The sequence below is a fragment of the Pelodiscus sinensis genome, chromosome 4 (genome assembly GCF_049634645.1).
Source record: "Pelodiscus sinensis isolate JC-2024 chromosome 4, ASM4963464v1, whole genome shotgun sequence".
Taxonomy (NCBI): Eukaryota; Metazoa; Chordata; order Testudines; family Trionychidae; genus Pelodiscus; species Pelodiscus sinensis.
The window spans coordinates 23,844,234-23,866,306 of record NC_134714.1 but is presented as its reverse complement, the minus strand read 5'-3'; the positions used below and the strand labels follow the sequence as shown (position 1 = coordinate 23,866,306).

At 45.4% G+C, this 22,073-nt stretch overlaps 1 protein-coding gene across 4 annotated transcripts in view; it reads left to right on the top strand.

The window, feature by feature from the left end:
- WDR25 (WD repeat domain 25) overlaps positions 1 to 22,073 on the top strand; it is a 120,068-nt gene that overhangs the window by 79,524 nt on the left and 18,471 nt on the right. For all 4 annotated transcript variants that reach the window (XM_075926566.1, XM_075926567.1, XM_075926565.1 and 1 more), the window contains exon 4: positions 8,391 to 8,521. In XM_075926566.1, coding sequence (XP_075782681.1) covers positions 8,391 to 8,521 — 131 coding nt within the window. The remainder of the gene's footprint in view (positions 1 to 8,390; positions 8,522 to 22,073) is intronic.

The window sequence follows — 22,073 nt, the reverse complement described above, 5'->3', positions numbered from 1 at the left end:
CAACTATACAAACACAATGGTGGGGTCTAATTTAGCAATTACCACTTACAAAAGAAATTTTGGAGTCATTGTGAATAGCTCTCTAAAAACATCTACTCAGTGGGTAGTGGCAGTCAAGAAAGCTAACAATGTTAGGCACTATTAGGAAAAGGATAGATAATAAGATAGTAGATATCATAATGTCAATACATAAATCCATGGTTTTCCCATACTTTGAATATTGCATGCAGTTCTGGTCACCCCATCTCAAAAAAAGATATATTAGCGTTGGAAAGGGCACAGAGAGAGGCAACAAAATTAATAAAGGGTATGGGTTAGGTTCCTATGAAGAGATGTTATAAAGACTGTGCCTGTTCAGCTAGGAAGAGATGACAAAAGAGGAGGGATGTGATAGAAGTCTATAGAATCATGAATGGTGTGGAGAACACGCATAAGGAAGAGTATATACCACTTCATATAACACAAGAACAGCTGTCACCACATGAAATTAATATGCAGCAGGATTAAAACAAACAAAAGGAATTACTTATTTATACAGGACACAGGCACCCTGTGGAACAGATTACCAGGAGATGGTAGGAAGGCCAAAACTGTAACAAGTTCAAAAAGGAATTAGATAAATTCATGGAAAGGTCCATCAGTGGCTACTTGCAAGGTGGTCAGGAATGCAACCCTATGTCCTCAGTGTCACTAGCCTCTGATTTCCAGAAGCTGAGAGAGGACAACATGGGATGGATCAATCGATGATTGTCCTGCTAATTCCTTCTGAAGTGTCTGTCATTGGCCATTGCTGGAAACCACATCCTAGACTAGATGGACCATTAGTCTGACTTACTCCCCATCCCTGTATTGGGAATTGAAGAGATGGGGTGGACTAAGGGGAAGTGGAGATCCCCATACAATGCTTTATTCTCAGCCCATGGAGAAGTCCTTAGGACAGTGGTCCCCAACCTTTTTAAGCATAAGATCTCTTTTTGAATTTAAGTGCAATTCAGGATCTACCTAAAACCCAAAGACCCTTACCCCACCTCCTTACCGCCCTCTCTGAGGCCCTGCCCCTGCTTACTCCATCCTCGCTCACTTTTATCAGGTTGGGGACAGGGGTTTGGGGTGCAGGAGAGGTTCAGGACTAGGACTGGGGTTCAGAATGCTGGCTCCAGCTGGGCACCGCTTACCACAGGTGGCTTCTGGGTGGCGGTGCAGGGGGCTAAGACAGGCTCACCCCTACCTTGGCCCTACACCACTCCCAAAAGCAGCCAGCAAACTCTCGCCATCCCTGCTCCGCTCTGCTCTGTGGAGATGGGATACAGGGTGGAGGAGAGGCACCTTGACATCAGCACAAGCACAGCAAATAGGAGGCTCCCAAAGGTAAGGGGCACCTCCAAGACAGAGGGCTTTACCTGTCAGAGGTTCCAGGATCTACTAGTGGATCCCAATCTACTGGTTAGTGACCACTACCATAGGGAATCACTCTAACCCAGCACAATTTAGCATTCTCTGAATTACACCGGGGTCCACTTTGGGAGCTAGTTTTACTGAATAGTAGACACTTATTAGTAGCAATGTATCAATGTCCTTTTGTTATGTTGCTCCTAAGCAGCTTCTGTTGTTATGGGGAGCTTTGACAATTCACAGTAGGAAAGGTGTTCCTGGAGAAAATATTGCTTGTAAGCCGTAGTTGCTCTTACAAGGTGTTGCTGCAAACAATCATCTATTGTATCAAGAGCAATTGCATACAAAATGGAACAGAATTGAATAGAAATCCCCAACTTTGTTCGTAAAGTTTTGTGTTTTAAAATATCTTAATAGTTAAAATGACCATTTTGTAGACTTCCTGTTTAACAAAAAAGTTCATATTCAACTTTTCACACTTTTTAGCCTCTTTATATAAATTTATTTTTTTATTGTTTGATAATTTGCTTTTTCCTTTATATCTGGCAACACTTTAGATGTCTGATTATTAAATCATTGTGTTTTGTTTTTCTTTGCTTTTGTGCATGGGCTCTGAGTGAGCACACATAATGAAATCTCACTTTTTGAGAAAGTGACTCAGAATGGCTTGTTAGGCTCCCTAGCCATGTAAGATTGGCTAATCCAGTCAGAGAGTTGGGATCAATTCCTGAGTCAAAGCCAATCAGATCACCTCCAGAGTCAAGAAAGTAGTGTGAAAATTTATTACATTTTTACTTTCAACCTTATACAAAAAGGTGTTTTTATAGAACAAAAAATGTTTATTAATAAAGAAAATTGGCCTGAAAGTCTGCTTTGCTTTACATCTGGTGAGGTGCATATTTTAAGGTATATAGGAGCCCTTGACTTACTCAGTACTCCGGAAAAGTGAGAAAGCAGTGAAGTGGAAAAGTTTGCAGACAATACAAAATTACTCAATATAGTTAAAGCCAAAGCTGGGTCACTGGACAACAAAATGACTGATGAAATTCAGTGTTGATAAGTGCAAAGTAATGCACATTGGAAAACATAAACCTGTCAGTCCCCGTAATACACGAGGTTTGAAGGGATGCCGGAAAGGATGAGACCACAACTGGGGGTTTTAAAAAGCACAAACTGATTTTATTTTGATGGCGCCAGACAATCATCAGAACAAAAATTAAACAGATTGCCAGACAACACAAAACAATTCCCTGAGGCTTTTCTAAATCACAATAATTCCCAATAACTGCCCAGGGGTTAGGAACAGTTGAATTAACACTGGTATTGTCCATAGGGCTGATTATTTACACAACTTTATACAAGGAAACAGTAAAAAACCTAAACCACAACTATTTATAAACTAACTTAGTAACTTTTTAACCACTGTCACTTGACAAGCAATAAGGACAACTAAAAAATCAATTAGGATAGGGATGATGGTGGTGGTGGTGGTGGGGGGGGGTGGTTATACCAGTTCTGGAGACAGCAGGAACACAAGTACCGGTCACACGCTCATAAACTGTCTCCACTCGGGTCGACCAACTCAGAGTACGCTCAGTAAGACTCGAGAGCGGGGGGTGCAAGGCCTCTGGGTGATCAGGCCAGGCGTTCACTCGATGCGAATCCCCAGTGAGAGAGGGGCTGCCTGCCTGTTTTATTGCCTGTGAACTTATCACCCCATAGGTTGGTTTTTGGTGGGTGGAGTAGCAGGCCTGAGCACAAGTCAGCCCATTGGCTGATCTTTCACTGCAATGGGTGGAGCGAGCAGGGGAAGATTATTAATTTACATGCCCTTATATGGAAAACACTCCACCTCACAGACAGAGCCCCCTATACCAGCCTTAGAGGTATTACAGGCTATGGCTCCCTGCGACGGGCAGCCATTTCTGATGTTCTGTCTCTGACAAAACCCAACTGTCATACACACCGTTGAAGTTAAATTAGCTGCTACGGCTCAAGAAATAGATCTTGTAGTCATCATGGAAACATCTACTTAATGTGCAGTGGCAATCAAAAAAGTTAATAGAATGTTAGGAACGATTAGAAAAGAGATAGATAATAGGACAGAAAATATCATAATGTCACTATATACATCCATGATACATCCACACTTTGAATACTGGGTGAAATACTGGTCATCCTATCTCAAAAAAAGATATGTTATACAGTAAACTTCCAATAATCTGACACCTTTGGGTCCCAGGGTGTGCCGGATTATTGGATATGCTGGAGTACCGGAAGGGGGGCTATGAGTGGTTGGGGGGGGAGCACGGTAGGGAACTGCGCAACGTGGGCAGCACTCCAGCTGCTCTGCCCCCGGCTTCCACAAGTCCGCCGCTGCTGGAACTGACCAGTGGCGGACTTGGGGAAGCTCTGCCCCTGGCTTCCACAAGTTCACCGCTGGTCAGTTTCAGCAGTGGCGGACTTAAGGAAGCTGGGGGCAGAGCAGCTGGGGTGCTGCCGGGTTGGTCCTGCAGCGCCACCCCTCACCTGAGTGGCACTGTGGGACCAATCCGGCAGCACTCCAGCTGCTCTGCCCCCGGCTTCCACAAGTCTGCCGCTGCTGAAACTGACCAGCGGTGGACTTGGGGAAGCTCTGCCCCCGGCTTCCCTAAGTCCGCAGCTCGTCAGTTTCAGCAGTGCCGGACTTAGGGAAGCCGGGGGCAGAGCAGCTCCAATTGTCCGGCTGGCCAGAGCACTTCCGGGTTCCAGTTGGTGCCAGACTATCGGGAGTGCTGGACCACTGGATGCTGAACAACTGGAGTTTTACTGTAATTGGAAAAAGAACAGAGAAGAGCAACCAAAAATGTCTGGGGGCATGGAACAGCTTCCATATGAAAACAGAGGAAAAACAGTGGGATTGTTCAGTTTAGAAAGAGAGGGTATGTCTACACTACAGCACTAATTCGAACTAACTTAATTCGAATTAGTTACTTCGAACTAAGCTAATTCGAACTAGTGAATCTAGACCTAAAAACTAGTTCGAATTAGCGTTTTGCTAATTCAAACTAGCATGTCCACATGGAGTGGACCCTGAACCGGGGTTAAGGATGGCCGGAAGCAGTGCCGGCAGGGCATCAGATTAGGACTTAGAGCGTGGAGCTACTGTCTCAGGCTAGCCGAGGGCTGTGCTTAAAGGGACCCGACCCCCACCCCGGACAGACAGTTTTTAGGGGTTCCCCGCTCGCTTGTCTAACTCGATGAGGGACAGCAAAGCAGTCCTGGCTTGGAGTGCCCTGAATGCCCACACTCAGCACATCACAGCACTCAGCCATCAGCCCGGCTGCACTTGCCGCAGGCTGCCATCCGGGGAGGGAGGTCAATCGGGGGGCTGCAGGAGAGCTTCCACCCTGAGAAGCCCGCAGAGCCACCCCAGTCCTCCCCATCGGGGGCTCGTACCCCGTTCCTCCCTCACCTCCTTCCACGTACCCGTCCCTAGCCCCCCTTCCTGATGTACAAAATAAAGGACACGTGTGTTCAAAAATAGAAACTCTCTTTATTGAACAAAACTCGGGGAGACTGGAAAAGAAGGTGGGAGGGGGAAGAGAGAGGTTGGGAAAGGGGAGGGCAACTAAAATGATCAGGGGTTTGGAACAGATCCCATATGAAGAGAGGCTAAAGAGACTGGGACTTCTCAGCTTAGAAAAGAGGAGACTGAGGGGGGATATGATAGAGGTCTATAAAAGCATGAGTGATGTGGAGAGGGTGCATAAAGAAAAGTTCTTCATTAGTTTCCATAATAGAAGGACTAGAGGACACCAAATGAAATGAATGGGTAGCAGGCTTCAAACTAATAACTGAAAGTTCTTCTTCACAAAGCAAATAGTCAACCTGTGGGACTCCTTGCTGCAGGAGGCTGTGAAGGCTAGAACTAGAACAGAGTTTAAAGAGAAGTGAGATAAAGTCATGGAGGTTGGGTCCATGGAGTGCTATTAGCCAGGGGGTAGAAATGGTGTCCCTGGCCTCTGTTTGTGGAAGGCTGGAGATGGATGGCACGAGACAAATGGCTTGGTCATTGTCTTCGGTCCATCCCCTCCAGGGTACCTGGTGTTGGCCGCTGTCGGCAGACAGGCTACTGGGCTAGATGGACCTTTGGTCTGACTCAGTACGGCCGTTCTAAGTTCAGGGTTCAGGGTCGTGGGTCTCACTGGACCACCTTGATTGGGTGGCCAGGCTGGCAGTTATCCTGCCCTAGACGTCCACTTTCCTGTGCCTAGTGCGGAGGTCGTGGATGAGGTCCACGATGTCTGCACTAGACCAGGCGGGCACCCGCCTCTTGTGGACCTGGGCAGGCTCCCGGGAGCCGCCAGCCTGGTCCCGGGAGGAGGCTGTAGCCAGACAGACCGCCATCTCATCAATAAGCTGGCCTCGAGGCTGCGAGAAGTACCCGGCTGGCACCCATGTTGATTCGAACACACAAAGTCCCTGGGAGAGGAATTTCCCACTGAGAAAAAGAATGCCCAGTACTTCCAATTTAATCCTCTCAACTCTCTCTTACAAGTGTAAATTAAGTTCACAATTCCCTTGTAAGAACTGGTCTCACAAAAGACAGACCAGCACCATTTGGCATCACAGATAAGAAAGAGAAATACGTGACCCCATGAGTATAAAGGTGGGTACAGCAGCGCACTCACTTTTGAGTGTCATTCTACCCTCTACCTGCTGGTCGGGTTAGGTGTTTGACCTCCCGAGGTTCTATGGGGACGCCCACCTTGTATTTTCGTCTTTCCTAGGAATTGAGGGACCGGCCCTGTCCAGACACGCTGGAGTCGAGAGGCACAGAAGGGGGTAAAAATTGTATCTGGATGTGGTCCTCTGTCTTAAGTGTACACAGACTTAGAGCTCTTTAAAGGTTAAGCTGTTACTTGGTACTATTATTTCTGTTTTTCCTATCTTTATCTTCTTTGTAACCATTTTTAAGATCTATATTTTGCTAGCAGTTAAGAAATAGAACAATAGCCATTGCAACCCTATGATTTATAAGCTTCCTCAATAAACCTGTAACTGTTTAAGCTTTAACCTGACTCCTTCAGTTGCTGTAAAAGAACCAGGCACAATTTAAAAGAACTTCAGCCGGTCTTAAGGGACAGATATAGGGAGAGCTTGGGCGTTTGGATTTGTGTCACTCCCAGGTGGCAGATCCGTTGGGGCACTTCTCAGCCTCCCCCAGGCTGCCCGCTGCAAAGGAATCACAGATTCTAGCAGCTAAAATCTGAAGTGTAATAAGCTCTCCCTGCAAACTTATTGGGGCACTCGTCAACCTCCTCCAGGTTGCCCACTGCAAGGGACCCCGGTCTCAGCAGTTGAAGTCTCGGGTGTATAGCACGCGCACACACCACTCACTGCCCTGACCGTCGGCTGACAGAGGGGGAGGGCTGGGTGGCAGCGGGTGGCTGGCTCGAGCCGTGCCAGGTGCAGGGTCTGCTGGCTGGGTGCTGGCAGGCTTGCATCTGGCATGGGCACGGTAGCCAGCCTGTGCCCCCTTAAGAGCTCCAGGGCCGGGAGGGGGGCAGAAGAGTTTCCCTGTGGTGCCCAGAGTGGCCACCAGGGAAAGCTGGGGAGGGCTAGCCTCCTACTAGTTCGAATTAAGTGGCTACACAGCCCTTAATTCGAACTAGGCATTAGTCCTCATGGAATGAGGTTTACCTAGTTCGAATTAAGCGCTCCGCTAGTTCGAATTAAGTTCGAACTAGCGGTTTGCTAGTGTAGCGCCTATCAAAGTTAATTCGAACTAATGTCTGTTAGTTCGAATTAACTTTGTAGTGTATACATACCCAGAAAGAACTAAGGTGATGGGATATTAGCCAAGATGGTCAGAGATACAACCCCATGTTCTGGGTATCCTTAAACATCTGACTGCCAGTAAGAGACAACAGGGGATGGATTACTTGATATTCATCCTATTGTGTTAATTCCTTTTGTAGTATCTGACACCAGGCACTGTCATTGGACAGAGTCCTGGACTGAATGGACCATTGGTTTGGCTGTGTTCTTGAGTTAGTGCATACCTATATAATGTATTTTCAGTGTATGTAGTCATTTTTTATTCTTGAATGAAGATACTCTATGTAATACAATAGAATAATAAATTGTGAAATTCTGAAAAACTTAAATACATTTAGCTTAGCATATGTTGCTATTTCAAGTAGTATTATAGTGAACGTACATGTTCTTTAATTTGATAAGTATAAAAGCAATGATCTGGACATAAAACCTATAAATTAATGTACCTGAATTTCTTGTGGCATTAAATTTATGACTTGGGAAGTGTTGTTTGCAAGCCATTTGCTATTAAGACACGGGATCCTGTGAAGATTACCATACACAGTTAAATTTAGAGAACAGTGTCTCCTTGGGAACAGATATTGCCTCAGTATGAGGGTATGCAAATTATTTTCTGTTGTAAGGGCAAAATTCACCTCTCTTTTACAAAATCAAAGCAAAATCCAAGCTAGCAACTCAGGGGAATTGCATGAGGTTGGTCAGATGGAATTCTACTCCCTGCAACAAACACACATGCAGGCCACCGGATTGCAATGCAGCCCCTTCTCTAGCTATCGGAGTAACAACTACAAGTCCTCTGCACAAGAGTCCCCATCTGTGAGATCTGCATATGTAAACCCTGCATGCCATAAAGTGAGACCTTTGTGGAACTCCCATCTGCAGTGTGCAAGTGACTCAGAAGTCTCCCTGCACAAATCTTGTCTCTGCAAAGGCACTTCCGAGCAAATGGCATAGCAGGCCAAGAGTAGGATGAATTTCACCTAAATGGAATAAAGTTATTTCAATTCCAGATTTTTTCAGAAATTTAAAATAGTCCCATGTGTTTGTTACCATTGATTTTTGGCAACCTACATTATATTTTATTTATTTGTTTGCTAGATACAAGTGTAGAATTTTATTTAATAAGAATATATTCATGTTAAAATTTTAACCCTGTTTTTTTCTTTGTATTTTAGGGGGACAGATATTTAGCAGCAAAAATGAATTTAGGGTCAGCACACTGAAGTTTCATGTTTCTGAGCCGAATATTTTTATTTGTGGAGGATTCAGCCCTGAAGTTAAAGCCTGGGATATAAGGAATTGTAAGGTAACAGATGTCTGATAAATTTCTTGTTCTCCAGATTATTAACTTGTCTGATATAGATGCATTCTGAAGGGTGGGGAGTGTGGGTAGGTAATAGGACTTTGTTTTTGAATGGGGAGGGTATAATTAGAAAATGAGAATATGTTTTTGTCACTGTTACTTGCTCTGTGTTAAAAGGAAATAAGTAAGTCAGTGTTTCTGCTCTGTTTAGATAAAAAACATATATTTAAAATATTTTTAAAAAAAGCCTTTTCTTGTTCTGAGAACTATACAATACAGTGACTGTTGGAAGATGGAACTGTCAGAAATTAATGAGTAATGCATTTTCACTGGTACATATTGGTGAATAGATAGGAAAAAGCTGCCGCGCAGCTCAGAGGGAACACTGATTGTGAGATCATTTTAAAAACTGATATACTTGTCACTATCTTTGAAGTTGGTAAAAATATTTTCTGTGTCATAGTTAGGGATGTCAGCATGTAGTGGTCTACAAAATTAACTGATAAGCCACAAGAGTGGGGAAAGCGGGAGCTGGTGCTTGTGGGGAGCCAGTTTTTAAGGTGGCTGCCCACAAGCACTGTATCTCATGGAGCCGCCTGCCCCTCCCCACCTCTGCGCTGCTGCCTCTGAGGCAGCTCCCCACCTGTATCGTCTCATGCAGAGCTGCTTGCCCTTCCTATGCTGCTGCTTCTGTATCAGAGGCTTCCTAATCCGAACTAGCTACTCCGTGCCGCGTGTAGCCGCGCGGCACGGGGTTCGAACTAGCCGGCATTTAAAAATGGCGCCGGCCGGCTTCATGGAAATGAAGCCCGGGAAATTCAAATCCCGGGCTTCATTTGCAACTGCGGATGACTACATTACCCCCGCTAGTTCGAACTAGCGGGGTAGTGTAGACATACCCTCCGAGAGGTAGTTTTACTATACTGACAATAGTCTCTTCTGTTGCTGCAGTAAATGTAATTGCAGTGGTGGCACTGTAGTATTTGTGGTATAGGCATATCCCTACTATACATTACCCTTATTATACGCTGGTGCTGCATCTATACTGGCAAGATTTTGCACAAAATCTTGCCACCTGTCTACACTGGCCACGAGTATTTGCGCAAGAACACTGACTTTGTACTGTACAAAATCAGTGGTTCTTGCGCAAATACTCCAATGCGCCTGCTCAGGGATAAGCCCTCTTGCTCAAGTATTCTTGCACAAGAGGGCCAATGTAGACAGCCATGTTAATTCCTTGTGCAAGAAAGCCCGATGGCTAAAATGGCCATTGGAGCTTTCTTGCGCAAAGGCACATGCCAGTATAGATGCTCTCTTGCGCAAATACTTTTAACAGAAAAACTTTTCTGTTAAAAGTATTTGCGCAAAATCATGCCAGTCTAGACGCAGCCTGGAAGCTTAATTTTCAGTGGTCATTCTTCAGAGTATATTTTTTTGGGGCGTGTTTAATGTGCTGGTTTTTAGCAAATCTTAAACTTACATTTCCAGGGCCAAGTAGCCATCATATTTTGAATGTCCTTTAAACAACGTGAAATTTATCTGACTCCTGCACCTGCAATTTTGTGATGAACTCTGGGAACATATTATAGGAAGAATATTGGCACAGTAGAGGGTGTTCAGAGAAGAGAAAATTAATAGGAAAGTATTAGCTAATTAGATGTATAATAAGTGTGTCAAATGGATTGCTTTTTGTGGGAATAACTGTAAATATGATTTAGTATTAACAATTCATTTTCCGAGAATTAATATATACCAAAAAAGGGCATTTTAAGTCTTAGATGTAATGATACAATAGCATGTTTGTTGCAGTCTTTCACACACTGAAACCTGGAACTATTGCTATTGCAAACTGGCTAACTAGAAACAAAAATGTTAAATCTATGTTCTATCAAAACATTGAAGGACAGATTTTGTGTACACCGAGTGGTGCCTTTCTGCATAGGACGTCCTGTTGATTTGAGTGTAGAGTAAGATGTTACTCATTATGAGTAAGGCTAGAGTTTTTGCGTAGAAACTCGCAGAGCATCCACACTACAAGGCTGTGTCTAGACTGGCCAGTTTTTCCGGAAAATCAGCCGCTTTTCCAGAAAAACTTGCCAGCTATCTACACTGGCCGCTTGAATTTCCGCAAAAGTACTGACTTCCTACTGTAAGAAATCAGTGCTTTTTGCGGAAATACTATGCTGCTCCCATTCGGGCAAAAGTCCCTTTTGCGCAATACTTTTGCGCAAAAGGGCCAGTGTAGACAGCTGAGATTTGTTTTGCGCAAAAAAGCCCTGATCGCGAAAATGGCTTTTGCTTTTGCGGAAAAGCGTCCATGCCAATCTAGACGCTCTTTTCCGAAAATGCTTTTAACGAAAAACTTTTCTGTTAAAAGCACTTCCAGAAAATCATGCCAGTCTAGACCTAGCCCAAGTGCGTTTTTGCGCAAGAAAAAGTACAGTAGATCATCAGAAGACAGGGCTTTTTGTGCAAGAGTTATTCCTCTTTCTACAAGGAATAAGTCTTTTTGTGCAAGAGCTCTTGCGCAAAAAGGCATGTGTGGATGGACAACAGGGGTTTCTTGCACAAGAAATCCCTATCGGAAAAAGCACAGGTGCTCTGTTTCTGTGAATGGCAATCAGAGCTTTCTTGTGCAGGAGCATCCATGGCAAAAAGTTCTTGTGCAAGAAGCCTGCAGTGTAGACATAGCCTAAGATTGGCAAAATCTGGCCTTTAGTTGATGTGGCTAAAGCCAACTTAAAGTGAAAATTTTCAAAGTAAAACCAACCAATGTTTCATAGAGAAATGCAGGGCTCCAGGTTGCAGCTTGTTAATGGTTTGATTAATGGTGAAGTATAAACACATACCTCATAAGTACACAGGCTAGTTAACTAAGCTGATATAGTGAAGAAAGAACAAATGCGCACTGATTCAGAAGTTAGAGATTTAATATACAGTTATTTCATTCTGCTGGTACTGAACCAAGCTTTGTCTACTGATGAACAGATTATTCAAATGACATTATATTGCTATATTATGGGCTGCTTAAATAAGGTTATAAAATCATTGGAGATCATATAAAGACTTCACGCTTGAGATGTAAGCAGGTAAACCGTTTACTTCCATCCTCCGTCAGGGACTGCTTATCAGACTGAATCCTCCTGCCTATCAGATTACTTAACTACTTTTCAGTCTAGACTTGGGGTGAACGTCCCATCACAGGCCCCACAGGAGCTTTGCAAAGACCTCAGAGCGGATGCTGCCAGAACAGAAGGTACAGGAGAAAACACACACACAGTAATCCAAAGAGAGTTTAAAATATAAAAATCTCTCCGGGACCTAAAAGAAAAAGATTTCACGTAGCTGTAAGAAGTCTACTGGTGAAAATAAAAGGGGCTCTTGGAGCCAAGCTGAAGAATCCAGATCTCACTTCCTTATTCAATGCAGGTTTTCCTGTCTATGAAATGGATCGCTGATTATATCAACTTTTAACCAGTTTACATAGGTGAACCACTCAACATTAAGTATGCTTTCTGCCAGGAGATGAGGCGATTAAATTGGCACGAGTTGTGTTTTGTAACTCACCCTCTGATAGCCAAGTAAACAAACAGGAAGTCCAGTGGGAAGTGTAACAGTTGCAAATTTATAAGAATTCTGAAGTTCTCAAGCAAACTGAAATTCAGTGAATTTGTGACAAACCCTCTATAGTTAACTGGTCAGTTGAATTACTTAACAACTGTGGGATAGCTTGCATTGAGTCCCTAATTACAAGGGGGCATCAGAGCACCATCCCAGGGTCAGAAAGTCAAAGTCCTTTCAGGTATTCATAATTCAGTCTATTCAGATATTTGTGGTATTCATTTAAAAGTTGAAACGTATTCCCCCTTGTCCCCCAATGCTGCCAAACAACTCTGCTGACCAGTGTGTGGCCTTGTCAACACTTGTGGTGGCATGTGGTGTACATCTAGTAGCACATTGCAATGAAAAGCAGCCTGCTTTCATACTGTTGTATGTAGCTATGCATTGCAGTCAAAGGCTCCAGCAGCGGGGACACTATACTGCTGAATGTGAGAGGCACTGTTTAGATATGCAGAGAGCCATATAGGATACTTACTGTAAAGTTATGGCATCCCTTTATTTGTCTAAGCCACCATTTACACTGCTCTTTATACCCATGCTAATGCATACCTTAGCATGGGTATAAAAAGCAGTGCGCTACCACGTATACGCTGACTTAAAAGTACACATAGCCTATGAATGCAGGTTAGTGTCTTAGTTCAGTCTACTTACATTCCCCTGGAAACAATTGGGTTTTATCTGAACTATAGCCTTCCTTGCTCCCAAAACTTCAGCCAATCTTTAGCCTTGCAACAATGAGGTGGAATCCTTAATCAGTCCAGTTTCCCTGCATGGCCTCATAAGCACTAGTCATAATCTAATGCTACATTTTGTATAATGTATCTATCCTCATGTTGATACAGTATAGAGGAGCATAACTAGAGTTAATGGGATGAAATTCATAGGAAAAATTCAGGATGAAATATGTAACCAAAAAGCTTTTCCTGATGGTGTGATGTTCCAAGCTATAGAACAGTCTCCCTAGAGAGTTGGTGGAAGCAGTAATGTTTAGGACTTTTAAAACTAGACTGAACACAACATAAGAAAATTTATGAACAATGGAAACAATTCAGCATTAGCATAGGAATGGACGGAATAAAAATATATCTTTTATTTTTATGTCTTTTTGTCTTTTGATTTATAAAATAATACATAATTATACTTTTGAAGTTTAAGAAAAATCAGTTATAGCTATATGTGCAAGAGAGCTTATTCATAACATTGTTATTACAGTTCTCAGTGTTTGAATCTCATTAAAGGACAGTTAAAAGCTAATAAATTTATAACGTGCAAATACAGTGTCGTTTCCTTGGAAACATTCTAGTACAATTGCTTTATGATGAACCATATTCATTTTAAGAATTGTGTAGTGAGAAGCCTGTATAAACTGGTGGAGATGTTTGTGCTCTTGTGGTTTCTGTAGAAACAGCCTAAGCATAATCATATTCAGATCACATTGGGTAGAAAAATGTAACATTTTAGTAATGTGATACTTTGGGGAAGGGAGACAAACGTTATTCCTCTTTCAAGGGCAGAAATCCTTATTGAGTCTATGGGTAAGATCGTCAAAGGAAGATGGAGCAGAGGCATTTGTTAATCCATAACAGTATTTGTGTATAAGTGTCTTAATTTACACAGTGATCCTTTCTGCATGTGAAAATACACTTCTGTAATGGATACAAAAGTTGCATGCACAGCAGTGAACTGTTTAGTAAGAATAGGGAGGGAAATAGGGTGGAGCAGCTTGCAGGATCAGAATCTTAGGGCTTGTCTATGTATGGAGTTATTCAGTAGCTATTCTTGAATAACCCCTTGTGTAGATAAGGTCTTTGTGTTAACACCTTCAGATGTAACTTGTAAAAGTGCATAATTAAATGTTGCTTTATCATTTGGAGGGCTCATTCAGCATTCTGTAGTGCAGGGGTGGAGAACCTCAGGCCCGGAGGCTGGATGTGGCCCTCAGCTTGCCTAGATCTGGGCCCGAGGCTCAAGGTGTCGTCCCCCCCAGCATTGGGGAGCCTGTGCTGGTGCTCCAGACCCCCTGCTGCCATCTTGGGGGTGGAGTGCACAAAATCTACTAGGCCCGTGGTCACCAACCAGTAGATCGCGATCTACCAGTAGATCTCAGGGGCTCTAAGAGTAGCTCTTGAGCCCTCTCTGAACTGCGGAGCAGCTACTCACCGAGCAACAACACAGGTGAGTAGCTGCGAGGAATAATGGGAGCTGGGAGGTTGGGAGGGCTGAAACACCCCAGCCAGCTGACTGTGGCTGTCAGCTGAAAGAGGCTGCCCCGCGTTCCATCTGATCAACGGCTTCTCCTCTGCGCCTGCCCACGTAGAGCTTGGTGCACCCTGGCTGAGTGCCATGGCCAGCTGGCCGGGCAGCCACTTCTTTTCTCTCCAGCCCGGCTGCCCTATGCTCAGCCCAGGGATGCTTTGTCTAGCTCTAGCTGTGCTGGAGCAAGCTTCCCGGGCTGAGCGCAGGGCAGCCAGGCGGGAGTAAAGAGAAGTGGCTGCCTGGCCAGCTGGCCATGGCTCTCAGCCAGGGTGCACCAAGCTCCGCGTGGGCAGGCGCAGAGGGGAAGCCACCCGATCAGCTGGAGCAATGTTCAGCCTCCTCCGGGCTGAAGGCCACAGCCAGCTGGCCAGGCAGCTTCTTCTCTGCACCAGCCCACGTGGAGCGTGGTGCACCCTGGCTGAGCACCACTTCCAAATGTTGGAAAAACCTTTTAAAAAAAGCAGCAGTATAAGGATTGGGGATAGCAAGTGATGGAGAGGAGGAGAATAGAGAGGGCAGAGCTTCAAGGAAGGGGCAGGGCTTCAAGGAAGGGGTGGGGCGGTAGATCTTGGCTTGGTCTGTCATTTAAAAAGTGATCTTGGGTGTAAAAAGGTTGGAGACCACTGTACTAGGCTGTTTCTCCCTCTTCCCCCCTCAGCACCCCCCCCCCCCCCGCCCTCCAGGCTCTGATATGGAATGTGGATAGTATCTTTTTCCTTCTCAGTTGGGGGCCACAGTGAGCATTCCCCCCCTTCCCCGTTTCTCACTTGTGTGCAGCCCCCAACAGATTTTTCTGTGGTTCAGTGGCCCAGGGCCCAAAAAAGGCTCCCCACGCATGTTGTAGTGCATTAAACAGAAAAATAAAAAATATTATTTTTCCACCAGTTTCATTATCCTTTCCAAAGAAAATGCTTAAAACACACTCTTTATAGTGTCAACCAACTTGAAGTTTAATTAAAAAAAAAAACAGTAAATTTCATGTCCATTTTTAATTTGTCTCTGTAACTTACAAACATTTTACTGTGAAAGTCAGATTAGGCATTCAGCATTTTATCTACAGCTGCATATTTTTTTTAAAGTATGCTTTATGTGCCTCAGTAGTCAAGATTTTGTTTCTCAAAACAGAAGAAAATTAGCCAACAGTGCCATCAGAACAACAACCCTTGGCTACGTCTACACTGGCCCCAAATTCCGGAAAAGTCATGCAAAGCAGGTAAGTCAGAATAGGGAAATCCGCGGGGGATCAGGTAGGAATAAGAGATCCTCCAGAAAAGGGCTTTATTCCAGAGGATCGCGCCAGTCTAGACGCTTTTTTCCGGCTTTTCCCCAAGCCGGGAAAAAAGCGGCGGACATGTTTATTTAAATCCGCGGGGGATATTTAAATCCCCCGCGGATTTCCCTATTCTGACTTACCTGCTTTGCATGACTTTTCCGGAATTTGGGGCCAGTGTAGACGTAGCCCTCCTGTATGCCTTCAGTGGCATCTAGGAAAACCCATCCTGGGCTTATGCTATGGTATTCTAACCCAAAGGAATATATTTTTGTGGAAAATAAAGCTATAGAGTTTCTGACCTTTCTGTCTATGACATTACCATCTGTTTCAGTAATTAAAATTGCCATTAAAATTCTGCAGATTGAGAACTGAAACATAAGTGAATTTGTCATTTGTTCATTTGCTCTTGTAAGTGCTCTGTTCTGGTCTTTAAATGTGATGAAAGTTAATAAGGCAACTAGGATTTTGCAGTCACAACAAAACATAGGAAGATGTAATGTTAATATAAGTTATAACATGATTGAAATGAAATATTTCACATTATGAAAATATATCCTGTAAAATGTGCTGAGATAGCATTTCATTTATACTTAATCATTTGACAAATGATTTCTATTGTATTAGAGAAAACTCTTGTACAAATTAACTTTTTCTTATGCTGAAATGGAGTTTCTTGTTTGTATTAGTGTAGCATGATGAAGTCTCAAATGAGATTAGGGCGAGGATGGGTGCAGGGGTGGAGCAGGAACAAATGCTGGGGGAATGGGTCCACAGGGGGTGGCTGCTGGACTGCTCAATTGCAGGGACCAGTTGGTTGACAGTGGTAGTGTATGCCACGGGCGTGCTCTGGGTCTGCTGGGACAGCTCCTGCCAGATGGTGGGAGGTATGTGTGAGTGGCAAATGCCACTTGCCAGGGAAGATGCTACTGGGGTTCCCTTCCCCCAGCAGGGTCTCAGTGTCTTCTGTCTTTCCACGCTTGACTGGGAGCAGATGCTGTCCCAAGAGTGCAGGCATGACCACGTACCATGTGCAGCACTGCTGTGGGTATCCATGACCCCAGCCTCCTTAATGGTGGCGTATGATGGGAGGGTATCCCAGCATGGACTCTGGAGTAAGGCAGGCCTTTCCAGAACCGTGGGACTGGTTTCTGTGTGGCAGCCTCAAGTGGCTGTCTTGCTTCAGACTGGTGTTCCATGTGTACCCACGTGTACAGGCGGCTGTGCAATCCCCAGGCTGAGAAGGCCAAGTGAGGAGCATGCCGCCCGCTGCCTCCTCCCGTGTGTGTCTAGGGAAGGTATTGGAACTCACCTGATGGGACTTCCTTGTCCGAACCCTGGGAGACATCCTGGGAGGAGGGTGCCAGCTCCAGGGAGACGGTGACCTCCCGGGTGGTGGGCATTGCGTCCTGGCTGGCCTCCTCTTTCTCCTCCTCCTCATCATCCACAGCTCTTCCCTCCTGGAAGCTGATGACTAGTGTGTCCAGGCCAGAGTCAATGATGGGAGAGGACGGGACCAACCCCTCCTTCCAGAATGTGGTGCAGCTGCTTGAAATAGCAGCACGACTGGGGTGCCACCCCTGAGCAGGAAGTCCATTCCCTAGCCTTTATGTAGACCTGTATAAGTTCTTTTGTTTTCATGTGCACCTGCTCCTGGGTGCATATGTGGCCTTTCTAGCCTAGGCTGGTGGTCATCTGGCCATAGACTTTGGCGATCCAGTGCCTGGTGAAGAGATCCTGGAGGTTAGTCTCCTCTCCCCAGACCACAATGAGATCCAGGATCTGTGCACCAGATCAGAAAGGGGTCTGCTTCTTCCACTCCTGGCCCAGGCCTTGTGAACTGGCTCCTGGCTCCTGGCTAACAAGCAATCCTAGGGAGCTTAGTGGGAGTGCAGAGGTCTGCCATTGTTGCATACAGGACTGGTGCTGTGTGGCACAAAGCTGGGAGGGATGGTGTGGTGCCACAAGCAGTTTCCCCTGTGGCTGCAGCTTTAAAGGCTGTAGGGGAAGGGAAACTATAGAGGTTTGAGGGGTGTGAACAGAGTGGGTACCAGGGCATCTGTGAGGAGCCCTGTAGGTCAATTATTTTGAAATAAGCACAGTTGTGCCATCCACACTCACTCTATTTCAAAATAGCAATTTCGAAATAAGCATTATTCCTCATGAAATGAGGGTTTATTATTTCAAAATAAGATGCCCATTATTTCAAAATAATTTTGAAATAACACACTTGCTTTGTAGATGCACACCTTGTCATTTTGAAATAACTCTGTAGTGTAGCTGTGCCCTATGACTTTCCTAAGGCCACACGAACAGTTGGTGGGAGTTCTGGGATTTGAACACAGATGTTTCCTAAGAAAAATGACAACACAGAACCATTCTTCTTCCTCGTGGCTTATATAAATCCTGAGTAATAGGACTTGATGAATGTGAAATGCATCTACGCTGTGGGGTTGCCATTCTGGGGCCAGCATGCAGTTCACTTTATGTGAGACTTCAGATTTAAAAAAATCATATATCACTATACATAATGCACTGCATACACTTCATGCAAAGAAATGCAATGGACCATCAAAAATAAGTCTCTTAAATTCAGCCTTACTAAATGCTATTCATATCACCAATATTATTAGAATCTATTTAAAAATGCTTTCATTTGCTTAAATCTTCTTCTTCTTTCGAATGTCATGTTCAACACTATATTTCTTCATCAAAGTTGGACGTCCAACCTCTCCAGCCGGTGAGCAATGTTGCTGGTTAGATTGTGGATATCCGCCAATGAGCCAGTGAATTTTTGTGTTGGGCATTCCGCAACAATGTGATGCATAGTTTGCGGACTGCCACAATCATAAAGTGGAGATGGCAACAAATTCCACTTACACAGTGGATAACCACATCTGCTCTGACCAGTCCTAAGCCAGTTTAGGACACACCGTAGTCTCTAGGGAAGATCGAAGCCTTTCTGCTCAGTGGTGGGATCCGACACAAGATGTTTGTTTGGGACGTCTACTTCCTGCCATTCAGCTCGCCATAGTTCCTTGACATTGGCCGTGACGTTTTTTGCTCGCTGCCAGGGAGACTTACGGGATTTTAGACGTGATGTTGGTGGCTGATCAAAGTATTTGTGGATGGGAAGAGGTTGGCTGCTGCGGTTGATACGTTGGTATAATCTGCATTCCTGCTCCCGTCAACAAATGCTGGGTGGGGCAACGTTTGCCAGCCTGGGCCCACCATGGACAGAGGATGCTTCACGGCAGTAGCCCCTCTTCATGGGGGGCCTCCACTCCCCCGGGCAGGCAGGATTCCAGCACAGCCTCCATCCCCAACCCCAGTGCTGCTGCCTCTGTTAGAGAGGCAACAGCGGTGTCGGGGGGAGGTGACTCCACAAAGCTGGTGCCCATGGAGAACTGGTTTTTAAGCTGACTCCATGAGAACTAGCTCCTGCCTGCTCTCCCATACCGATGCGACCTCTGTGGGAGGCAGCAAGGGGCGGGGGGGCAGGTGGCTTTGCGGAGCTGGCATGTGCAGAGAGCCAGCTTAAAAACTGGCTCCCTGTGTGTACCAGCTCCTGCCTGTCTCTCTCACCCACTACCCTACTGCTTCTTTATCAGAGGCAGCAATGTAGGGGGTGGAGAAGCATGCTGTTCCACTGGATCCAGTGCTTGTGGCTTAAAAGCCAGCTCTCCACAGGCATTGCTCCCAGCCTCCTGCCTCCCTCTCCCTCCTTTGCTACCTTTGAGACAGCCCAGGCTTATCAGTTAATCGTTTATACAACTGTACTCTAACATCTCAATTACAAACCAAAATATTGCTTTATTGGTTCTCAGTTGCTTTGTTTACCTAAGAATGCTTCTTAAAGTAAAAGAGCAGTTTTTCATTGTTTTTTGCCTTTATAACCTAGATTATAAAAATTACATGCATTCTGGGGTATGTCTACACTCCAGCACTAATTCGAACTAACTTAATTTGAATTAGTTAATTCGAACTAAGCTAATTCGAACTAGTGCATCTAGACCTAAAAACTAGTTCGAATTAGTATTTTGCTAATTCGAACTAGCATGTCCACATTGAGTAGACCCTGAACCGAGGTTCAGGATGGCCGGAAGCAGTGCCGGCAGGGCGTCAGATTAGGACTTAGAGCGTGGAGCTGCTGTCTCAGGCTAGCCGAGGGCTGTGCTTAAAGGGACCCGACCCCCACTCCGGACAGACAGTTCTCAGGGGTTCCCTGCTCGCTTGTCTAACTCGATGAGGGACAGCAAAGTAGTCCTGGCTTGGAGTGCCCTGAATGCCCACACTCAGCACATCACAGCACTCGGCCATCAGCCCGGCTGCACTTGCCGCAGGCTGCCATCCGGAGGGGGGTGTGTCAATCGGGGAGCTGCAGGAGAGCTTCCACCCCGAGGAGCCCGCAGAACCACCCCAGTCCTCCCCATCGGGGGCTCTTACCCTATTCCTCCCTCACCTCCTTCCACTTACCCCTCCTTAGCCCCCCTTCCTGATGTACAAAATAAAGGACACGTGTGTTCAAAAATAGAAACTCTCTATATTGAACAAAACTCGGGGAGACTGGGAAAAGGAGGTGGGAGAGGATGGGAGAGGAGAGGAGGAAACCAGGGAGGAGGGAGCTGGAAGGGGGAAGCCAGGGGAAGGAGGAGGAGGGGAAGTATCAAACTATGGTATGCCATATCTTCAGTACTGTGTACAGATGTGATCTCCTTACCCCAGAAAAGATATTTTAGCCTTGGAAAAGGTTCAGAAAAGGGCAACTAAAATGATCAGGGGGTTGGAACAGGTCCCATATGAAGAGAAGCTAAAGAGACTGGGACTTTTCAGTTTAGAAAAGAGGAGACGGGGGGAGGGGGAGATATGATAGAGGTCTATAAAATCATGAGTGGTGTGGAGAGGGTGAATAAAGAAAAGTTCTTCATTAGTTCCCATAATATAAGACCTAGAGGACACCAAATGAAATGAATGGGTAGCAGGCTTCAAACTAATAAAAGAAAGTTCTTCTTCACAAAGCAAATAGTCAACCTGTGGAACTCCTTGCTGCAGGAGGCTGTGAAGGCTAGAACTATAACAGAGTTTAAAGAGAAATGAGATCAATTCATGGAGGTTGGGTCAATGGAGTGGTATTAGCTAGGGGGTAGAAATGGTGTCCCTGGCCTCTGTTTGTGGAAGGCTGGAGATGGATGGCACGAGACAAATGGCTTGGTCATTGTCTTCGGTCCATCCCCTCCAGGGTACCTAGTGTTGGCCACTGTCGGCAGACAGGCTACTGGGCTAGATGGACCTTTGGTCTGACCCAGTACGGCCATTCTTATGTTTTTATGTTCTAAGCTCAGGGTCGGGGTCTCACTCGACCACCTTGATTTTCATGCAAACCTGCTTCTGGGTGGCCAGGCTGGCAGCTATCCAGCCCTACACGGCCGTATTCCTGTGCCTAGTGCGGAGGTTGTGGATGAGGTCCACTATCTCCGCACTAGACCAGGAGTGCGCCTGCCTCTTTCGGCCCCGGGCAGGCTCCTGGGAGCTGCCAGCCTGGTCCCGGGAAGAGGCGGATGGCTGGGTGGCAGCGGGTGGCTGGCTCATGCCGTGCAAGGTGCAGGGTCTGCTGGCTGGGTGCTGGCAGGCTTGCACCTGGCACGGGCACCGTAGCCAGACCGTGCCCCTTTAAGGGCTCTGGGGCCGGGAGGGGGGCAGATGAGTTTCCCTGGTGGTGCCCAGAGTGGCCACCAGGGCAAGCTGGGGAGGGCTAGCCTCCCGCTAGTTCGAATTAAGTGGCTACACAGCCCTTAATTTGAACTACTTAATTCGAACTAGGTGTTAGTCCTCATAGAATGAGGTTTACCTAGTTCGAATTAAGCGCTCCGCTAGTTCGAATTAAGTTCGAACTAGCGGTTTGCCTGTGTAGCGCTTAGGAAAGTTAATTCGAACTAACGGCTGTTAGTTCGAATTAACTTTGTAGTGTAGACATACCCTTTGTGTATTACAGAATTGTGGATTGATATTGTTTTAATTTGGTGAAAAGGGTAATGTCCTGTCTCTGTCACCTCCTTAAAAGTCCATATCTACTTTCTTTACCCTTCGGGTCCTATTTAGTGTTTACCAATCTTTTGACTTTTCCTGTAGGGTAGAGATATGCTGCCTCTGCAGCACGGGTGGTCTCTCTTGACTTAGAAAATTAAATCATCCATGCTAAAAATCAAAACTTGTAACTCTGAGGGTATGTTTACACACCAAAGTTATTTCGAAATAACAGCTCAATAAAAGTTTCAAAATAACTTTACCAGTGTCTACACAGTGAAACTGCTATTTTGAAATTAAATGGAAATAGTGGAGGGCTTATTTCGAAGTTGGTAAACCTCATTCCATGAGGAATAGCACCAATTTTGAAATTGCTGTTTTGAA